Source organism: Halyomorpha halys, unplaced genomic scaffold, assembly GCF_000696795.3.
Source record: "Halyomorpha halys isolate HHAL.00 unplaced genomic scaffold, Hhal_1.1 Scaffold316.1, whole genome shotgun sequence".
NCBI classification, from domain to species: Eukaryota; Metazoa; Arthropoda; class Insecta; order Hemiptera; family Pentatomidae; genus Halyomorpha; species Halyomorpha halys.
In genome coordinates, this window is record NW_027107962.1 from 915,006 (window position 1) to 924,905 (window position 9,900).

The 9,900-nt window shown below is 31.5% G+C and overlaps 1 protein-coding gene across 1 annotated transcript in view; it reads right to left on the minus strand.

Annotated features, from left to right (window-relative positions):
* Positions 1–460: 460 nt before the first annotated feature.
* The window catches only part of LOC106681197 (uncharacterized), a 13,351-nt gene continuing 3,911 nt past the window's right edge, over positions 461–9,900 (minus strand). The window contains exons 2-7 of the mRNA XM_014421397.3: positions 8,284–8,347; positions 6,427–6,632; positions 4,557–4,683; positions 2,775–2,927; positions 2,458–2,630; positions 461–692 (exon numbers count right to left, since the gene is read on the minus strand). Of these exons, the coding sequence (XP_014276883.1) occupies positions 585–692; positions 2,458–2,630; positions 2,775–2,927; positions 4,557–4,683; positions 6,427–6,632; positions 8,284–8,347 (831 nt within the window). The 3' untranslated portion in view covers positions 461–584. The remainder of the gene's footprint in view (positions 693–2,457; positions 2,631–2,774; positions 2,928–4,556; positions 4,684–6,426; positions 6,633–8,283; positions 8,348–9,900) is intronic.

Genomic DNA, 9,900 nt, shown 5'->3' on the forward strand with positions numbered 1-9,900 from the left:
GGATAGTCTGGGTAGCGGTCAATAAAGGTATTAGAATAGTAAACGTTGGTTTACAATAAATAGTTCTCTTTTATTATTTTGATACCTTTATTGACCGCCACCCGGACTACAATCTACTTTATACCGTCAACTACCTTCTCTACGCTTCACACCCAAACCTACTGGGAACGATTTTTTTTTTTAATTAACCACCTATTAATAAAATAGCAGGAAATCCACAAATACACCAAAAACCTCAAAATTATTAAATTTAAACTCTACAAATTTTTGAAAATTAGTTATATACGAATTTAAATTAACATTTAAACATATAGACTATATTAGAAATTTATTAATAGAAGACCCTACCCCCCTAAATATCAAAAACATTGCGTTATTTATACTATGTTTTACGATATATATTATTTTTTAAGTTGATTCTTAGTGCTTTGAAGGGTTTTACTGAGAAAGAGAAAATAAATGAATAGCAGAAATATTTTATGTATTTATTATCTCTCACAAAATTTTTAGAAAGCATGAAAAAAAAAAAATGTGATATTTATTTAATGAGTTAAAGTGGCCTGTTTCCAAAATATGTTCATTGTCTATGGGCATCTTATGTCCCATGGTTTGTCCACCAAAAAGACGTGTATAGTTGTGAGTCCATAAGTCTTGCCTATGTAGTCACAGGGAGGAGGGTTTGGAACAACAACCTGAAAATTAAATGAAATTTGATTAGTATGTTTTAGTTTACGCATACACTGACACGCACCCACACACACATACACACACATACACATACAAACATTTGGAAAGATGCGATGGTTACCTAATCATACAGAAGATGGTTTCCGTTTATCGCAGAGTTTGCTTGAGGACGGTAAGTGCTTTTCGGACTGTTCTAGGAGGCACTATGTGTGATAGCCAGAATGCCGCCGGTGGAACTCCTTGTTAAAAAAACAAGTAGGCACTATAGGCGACGCTCTCACGTTTCCAGAGAAGAAGTGCGAAAAATTACCATCAATCAGTAGTAACAGCGCTGGGTGGCTGCAGATTGCGGGAGGTGGACTCGCAGGTCAATACCTGATGTGGGCTTGTGGTGTGGCCGCCGACATGGGGAAGTAGATTTTTGCATTACCCAACTGTTGACCGAACATGGGTGATATAGAGCATGCCAATACCGATTCAAATTGGACAACATTGCAGAAAGCCCTGGATATCAGACTGCCGAGAAAACTGCAGAGCATGTATTTTTTACTTGCATGAAAAAATATCTTTCACTTGGTTCATTGTCTATTGAGAACCATTTGCTAGAACATGAAAACTTTTGAACTATTCACTTTAATGCAGGATAAAGAATTTGAATTGAAAGAATGTGGAGGAAAAGGCGTGTATTCTGATTTCTTTTATATCTGGGGCTTGGGATGCAGCCTGTTCAAAGCCTGGTAAACATAATTCCCCAGTGTACTGGTGGACGGATATTATTGCCAATCTTCGCCGGTGTTGATACCAAGCAAGAAGACATAACTAGCGACCGAGACGTCTTCCGGGGTTTTCTGTGCTTCAAGAAGAGTTCTAGAGAGCTAGAAGGAACCTCCGACAAGCCATTAAAGAAAGCAAACGATGGTGCTGGACAGAACTTTGAAATATGGTGGATGCAGATCCAAGGGGTAGGCCTAACAAAGTAGTATTTAAGAAATGAAGTAAAGACACGATGCAGCTCCCCACGAAATCGAATTTTGTAGACAATATTGTTAGAACACTTTTCTACTTTAGGCGAATACAATTTAATGTATAGTATATATTACTATTATATGCATAGTATAGTGTACAATATATATCTGTAGAACGTCATGTACGACGCAATCTTCAAATTGACAATGCGGAATAGCGAGTAACGAGGTGGGCGATAGGACAGCAAAGGCTGCAATTTCTGTAGGAATTCCATATCGTGGAGTGCCTGTCGATGATTTCGTTGCCTTCATTAAGCAAATTAGAATTAGAATGGAGACAAACGTGGGAAAATGTTTTTGATTACAAAATAAGGGAAATTAGAAATGACATCCCCCCTTAGATATCATCAACTAGAAGTGTTCGCAGAGAAGAAGTGATATTAACGCGCCTTCGAATGCCGAACGGCGGTCTCGTAGGAAGGAATGAGTGTAGGGCGGTGGTTTTAGTAGTTAAAACTCCTACACACCGATAGGTACGGGCTTATCGTTTATTATTTTAAAAAACACAAACACTCACAGCCTTAACATGATAAACAAAAGATTGATTAAATTAGTTTCATTAAAATTTGATTGCCTTTTTGTAACATTTAATGATTGACTTTAAGTTCATGCTATAGAAAATCATTTTTGTCCAAACCGGCTTTCGTTTGTTGTTAATAAATTTATTCATTAGTACTCATTGTAACTCAATTGACAAATTAAAAAAATTAAGTTTTTTTTTTTTTTTAATTTTTATTGTTCTTACCTTGCCAACTTCTGCATTAGGCTTTTCATACCAGTCTCGGAGTTGGTTCTTAAATCCAGACCCGGGAACAGCAATACCGAACCCAACCAAACCGCCCTGATCGTACAATGGAAATATGGCGTAGAGTTTCTTGCAGTCGGAATTCTTATTGTATTTATAGAAATAGTGTTGTCCTGTAAGGGTAATTATTTTAATATTCAGAAAGATATGATGTGAAAACATTTAACATAAGAATTTTTGCTCAAATAATAGTTTCTTCAAATTACAGATTTGACTGATTATACTTGTTAATATAATTAAAACATAATTATAGTTACCCATAGCGCGGTAGCACCCCTGCCTGTCGAAGTCTCCCATTTTGGGACCAGTGGGTTCCTTCCTTTGGATCTCTACCAACTTACCATCCAAATATGCCCATAGACCTTCTGCCGTCTCCTGTGTGTTTTGGCGGCCTGCGTTAGTTAGTTTCTCTGTAAAAAAAAAAAAAAAAATTATAAATATTTATTCTTATAACAGCATAAAATATTTAAATATTGTTTAATGATCACAAGTCATGAAATTTTAATTCATTGGATAACATTTTTATTAGATAAAATATTCTATTGGAACAAGATAGTTGCCGAATGAAGTAGATTAATCCGGGTAGCGGTCAATAAAACTATCAAAATATTAAAATAAAACTATTTATTGTTAACCAAGGTTTCGCCCACTTTGCAAGTAGGGCTCGCCAGGGGTGTCAGGCAAACTCTCTGATTCAACCTGACAAAGCATTGCAAAGTAGGGCGAAATGTAGATTAACAATAAATAGTTTTATTTTGATACTTTTATTGACCGACACCTGGACCTTTCAAAACCCAGAATATTTTATTGTAGGAAGAGTACAATAAAATATTCTGGGTTTTGAAAGTACTTCCCCTTATCGCTGCGGCTCTAGATAAGAAAAAATATTATTCAAATGAAAGCACGGTGGTACCGTGGTAAGGCATAATGCTACTCCAAGGACCCGAGTTCGAATTCGGCTGGGCAACATAAATTATTTTATGTTACACTGTACCCCTGAGTCAACTCTGTGGGTTCTGAAGCCCTCTTAGGGTCCACTCAGCCTCAAAAATTGGGTACCCTTAATGGGATTAAAATTCCGTTGGTCAAGTAAAAGTACTTCCTTAGAAAGAACTGCACCCCTGACCCTTTTTCATGAGTTGTAGCGGTACAGATTTTATTTAATTATTCAAACATTTTTACAAAAAAGTGATTTTCACTCTACCAGTTCTCTTGTCGTTTGTGTTTTTAGGAGGATAAAGTTTCTGAGTCAAATACCACAGAAATACATACTGGAAAAATTTGATGTACGATTCACCAGCCTGATTTCATATAAAATTGACATATAATATATACCATTTGACTACATGGTTAATTTGTACAAATGAACCATTGTATTCTCCACCAGCATTAAGACGAAAATCGTACTAAAATATTTTCAATTTTGTTAAACTTTTTTTCTTTCATGAAAACACAATTGTGTCAGAAAATATAAAATAAAACTTAGATCTTGGAAATTGGATGGTCCCTTTTTTATTCTTTTACTCTACTGTGCAACTAATAATTTTTTTTTTGTACCCAGTTTTGAGTATATTAATAAATATTTTTAAATAGTTTATAAATCTATTAATTGTTGTAATACTATCCAGAACATCTTCAAGCAATAGGAGGATTGATTTTTTACATGAGTTGAAGTTCATTGGAAATATTGATAGCATTGAAAATAATGTACACAGAATTGCTATCATTCTTTGATTACGTGTTTATGCTATGGTAAATACTGATTGTTTCGCAATATTTTTTCATTATTCTTCATTTCTAGCTTTGTTATCTATCAATATAGTTACATTAAAAATTCCAATTCTTACCTGCTTCCTCATCCCATAACGACATTAACAATATGGCTATTTTGTATAGTAAAAGACAATTCGTAAAAATAAGTTATAATTTCACTGAGATTTTCAGTAAAACGAGTCTAATCTTTGACTTCTATGGGCCAATCTAATCAATAGATGAGGAAGGATGAAATTCTGAATGAAAGAAAGTATAATTTTCCTTACCGGGGTTAGTGAAGTAGACCCTGCTGGAGTAAGCTGGCTTGTTGAAGAAATTTGTCTTCACGTAGTTGCTATTACCTTCGTAGTCGTAGTGTTCCCTTTTGATGTTTCCCACATCTTCCTTAAGGAACTGATTTTTGACAAAAGTATTAGTTTACTTTATAATGTACTGCTGTTAATTATTCATCAAATAAAAAAGGGATGAATAATTGAAGATATGAGTGGATGTAAGTGTTACGGTACTAACGCGTGAATCTGAGAATAATTGAATTTCATATTTTTTTTTTTTTAATTTACCCTAAGACTTGGGGTAAATTAAAAAAAAAAAAAATCACAATTAAGATTTTGAAATTGAGAGACTATTTCAAATATTCTTTCAAGCAGAAATCACTATTTTTTATAAAATGCCAATAATATGTAATATATTATTGATATATCAAATGATTTGCGTAAGTCTGAGAAAAATGTCGTACCTCTTTAGGAATCATTACGTTTTGGAAGATTATTAGCTGACCGTATCTAATTAATTGCATGAAGATGGTTCGGCTGGTGCATTTATTGTTCTTACTACGCTGGACTTTTTCGTTGAACTCCCCACCATGCAACCTCCTCCAACATATATTTTTTCCGTGTTAAGCCTCATTTCTATTATATCCCTTTATTTATCAATTTATCTACATTTATTTATCTCTTTGATTTGTTATTGCACAATACCTCATTTACTTCCTCGCTCTTTTCTTCTTTTAATTTTACCATAATTGTTATTATATCAGTTAATTATTACTTTACTATCTATTAGCCCAGTGGTACGTTTGTAATTCTATCACTCATTACCGTACTTGTTATTAGTTAATATTCTACTAATTTATATCGAGGGTTCCAGAAATATCTTTAATCTGTATTTGTGTATTTTTATTTCTATCATATATTTCTGTTGGCTCCTTTTTTAAAGTTTTTAGAGATGTATTATCTATTTAGTTAAACCAGGAACTAGCTACCACAGACCCCCTTGCTTTGGCATGCTCGATATAAATGTTTATAATTTCACATTGAAAATCCTTTCCAATAGGGCCATGTTCACCAATTTACTAAGCTGTGCAAATCAAGTGCCATGCAGTGTCTTTAAACTATAAAATCAAGTCGGGATAAGATTATTTTATATTTACATAAGAAGTTATTAATTATAAAGAGCTTAATAAATATATTGATTATAATTTCAGTTGAATAAATATGATATTCGATTGAGAATACCGGGAGTGACCATACTTATTTAATTGATTCTAATTTCTAATTAATTTTAAATGCAAAATTACAGCTTAGCACAGAATTGGGGGCTTCGGCTTTCTGGATTCAGGCGGGTTTTGGTATTTCCAAACCTTTTCTTTTAGAATGCCTCCCTTTCGTTCGTTCTAGCTATAAATTCTCTTATTCTGATCTACTTTCTTTCCAGCCGTTTCACTGTTGATCAAATTTTGGTGGTGTTGACCAGACTCAAACTAAACATCGGAGTGGCTTCGACCCTCTACATCTCCTAAGCACTTACCTCTTTTTGACCGATCGTAAAGACTCTCAAAGGTACTCCACAAATAGGTGTTTGCTTAGTATTTGCTACCTGTGCAGAAATATTTAGCAAAATATATCTAGAGAATTTGTCCCTTAACCATTTGAGACATCAGTAATAGTCCCACAAAAATCCAACCCTTTTGTTTCTGCGTGTCGGTCACTGATATTATGAGTATTCAGAATATCTAACGAATTAAATTTAACTCTCTATGCATATCAAATCATTATCACATTTTATATAACATTTCTTTTTTTCTTGGATTTTAAATTGGTATTAGAACTAAAATACTATATGATAATTTATACTCACTGATAATTGAACTCCTGCTACGTTACCCTTCTTGTCGTACATGAAGCACACCCTCGGGTCATTTTGGTGGCAATAGAAGTCAAGGGGGAACCGGAAACCTTCCTCTGGTTTTACCTTGACGTAATCTTGAAATAACGGGCTACTGCTTCTCGTGGGTATCTCGAAATAAGCATCGGCATCGTTGAGACCGTAAGCTGCTGTTTTTACTTTTTGAGAAATAATAAAATATATTATTCCCAACGGAAATCATATGCTATAATAATCATTTAAGAAAATACTATGGTTTTAAAATTTGGTTTGATGTAAGTGCTGTAAATAACTGTACATGGAATCAAAAATAATTATTACATAAATACTAGTGATGTACATAAATATTATCTATTTAATAAATTCAATGAAGGGTCTAACTGTTTATCTCAAATTCGTTCAGCAAATCTTATAGTTTAATTAAAAAACCTCTAATTAATTTAAACTTTTAAAAATAAGGGTACTTGTTTAGTTAAAACAGTAATGTTGTTAGACTGAAATACATTCTAAAAAAATGTAAGTTGCAATTCTTTGTTTTTTAGCAACATGGGGTTTTTCTTGTTTAATATGAAATATGTTGTGGTTTTGCGTTTTGGAGTTACACCATTCATATATGGGCCATTCTCCCAGAATGTCTCAAGCCTTGTCGTTAGGAGAACGGAACTAACCATGAATAATTTCGTGTACAAAAGAAATATTTTGATAAACTGTAAATCTTTTTCTAAATTAGGCATTAATTATTAATTCGAGATTTACAAAAATTATGTTTTGAACATAGAAAGGCCTTTACCTTCTTCGGACCTAACCTTTCCGTCTCTGCAGATTAGACCTTAGAAGTAAATTACGAATCTGGGACTTAAAGAACCGTTTTATAAATTGTTATACATCGCGAAAATAATCTCAATCTATTTTTTTAAACCATAACTAGAATAAAAAAAATGAGAAGTAATAAAAAAACTATTTAATCATATGTCAATTCGCAATGGGCGAGGATATTTTTGAATCCTATTGTTTTCAATGTTTGCCATTCGTTAACCCGTATCAAACGGATAAGAAGTTTAAACATTTAGTTTTTAATTAATCTAATTAGAAAGTCAGTCGTGGTTGAAAAGTTTGTGTGTTAATGAGGTATGATATCATAAGGCATATTAATATTCTCTAACAATGTAAATTAAGATAGATAATGTATTTTGAAGTATCATTAAGAGTAAATAAATAGTTTGTTGAAAAATATGAAAGGAACATTTACAAAATGAGATTTAGTCCTAGTTGTGAACAAACTAAAAAGGGTGTAATGAAAATGATCACCACGTTTCTATTAACTTATTAATATTTGAACGTGGGTGTTACTGTCTTAGAAATTTCAATATTACTGACCAAAGTTGCTAATTTCAAATCGATGTAGAAAACAAGAGAAAAATAGAAATTAATTTTTTATTAATTACTGTCGTTTCTAACTGTTATCTTGTTTGTAAATTGACAATTATTACAGTTATGAATGATGTGAATAAGAGGTGAGTGCTGGCAAATGATATTTCTTAATTATACATTTATTTTATTAACTAAATATATTCATGTATGACTAACGTCCGAAATTTAATAGGAAACGTTTAAAGGTAATTCTTATTTTTACGATTTTATTACAACCTTTAAAAATTATAAATAAAAGCATTTGTGGATTGACACTTTCCAGGAGAATTGCTCATATAATAGGTATATTCAAACAATTGTTTATTATTTCTGTTTGAAAAATGAAGCAATCAAAGTACAGAAATATATGAATCTGTAATTAAATAAATATTCTTTATACTTTGTTTTTTTTATTCTTACCTCTTAGGTCATTAAACTCCCTCCAAGCTGTTGTAACTTCCAACAGGGACAGGATAGCTAATACCTAGAAAATGTAATAAGTAAATTCTGATTCAAGCAGTATTTGCCTTGAAAATAATATATAATTTATTATGGAAAAGTTCTACAACAGCTCTAGAGCCAAACGAAAAAAATAAAGAAATCTAATTTATTTGATTAATACGTATACTTGCTGGTACTGGTTCGATTTAGAAGTCTAGTTTAGGTCTTGAAGAGGATATATAGTTTTCGAGTTATACGTTAAAGAACTAATTTTCTTAAACCACTTAGGGTCTACATTTTTTTTTAAACCTAGCCCTATTTTATATTCATAACATAGCTGCCATTAACAATTTAGACTTAATTGCCTTCCTCGTTTTTTAAGTATACTGATCAATAAACAAGGGAGTGAGATGTTTCTGACAGATAAAACCCATTTTTATAATTAAAATAAACCATTTATAATTACTTATCCAGTAACAATATATGATTACTTATCCAGTAACAATTTATAATTACTTACCCAGTAACAATGTATAATTACTTATCCAGTAACAATTTATAATTACTTATCCATTTTTAGTTGTTGATTTTAAATTTTATATTTGCGTTTAAATTATTTCAGTAATACAAAAGAGTAGTAATCCTAAATTTTAATTTGTAGATGAATAATAATTTTATACGTATAGTTGAGATAATAATCTCCAAGACGGTGATGAAAGAAGACAGTATAAAACTATTTAGAACCTACTAATTATAATGTTTTTTTTTAGATTAGAATTTTCTGAGTGCTAGTTAATTAATTTTTAATTAGATTTAGGTGATTACAAAATGTTCTGAATCTGGAATGTACTGTACACCTACTTTCAGATTTTGTAGTATAAAATCATTAAAAAAACCAGATTAAATTCTAGAGAATGAGGAACATAGTTTAAGTAGTGAGAGTAAGATTCGGGGGTAAGAAAAACAAGGAAGGTAAAATATTAAAAAGCTACTAATGTATTAAAAAATAAAGTTTTAATAAAATAGTTGTTAACTATTTTTGTTTTCCTGTTAAAAAAGTTATTTGGAATTTTTATATCAATGTAACAAGAAAGACTTGGTCTTTAATTTCAAACTCTTAAAAATGGACTAAATATAATGGGAGTAGTTTTAAAATTCAGTACGTGAAGTCACACGTGACTAAAACTGCAGTAAATCGTTCCTAATTAAGAAAATTAATGTTTTGTTTTTTTCGTACCCTGCTATGTTAAATTATTGAATAACACGTACAAATTTAAAAATATATACAATAATCTCCTCATTGTATATCCAATATTTTTCCATAGGAGGGTTTTATACCCTCAAAAAAAAAATGTATTTTTGAGTTGTGAGTAATTTAAATATTTTGCAGTATATTTATATCAGACGGAAATGGGTCACACACCTGTCATATTTAAATAAACCAAATGCATCAAAATATAATTCCACTAGCTAATTTGTTGTTGAATGAGTTGAGTGCAACTGTATCATACATGGGTTTTATGTAAAAATATGGTAACTAATAATTTTATAATAACATGATAATTTACTTATTTTGAAAAATTCAGAAATAATAGA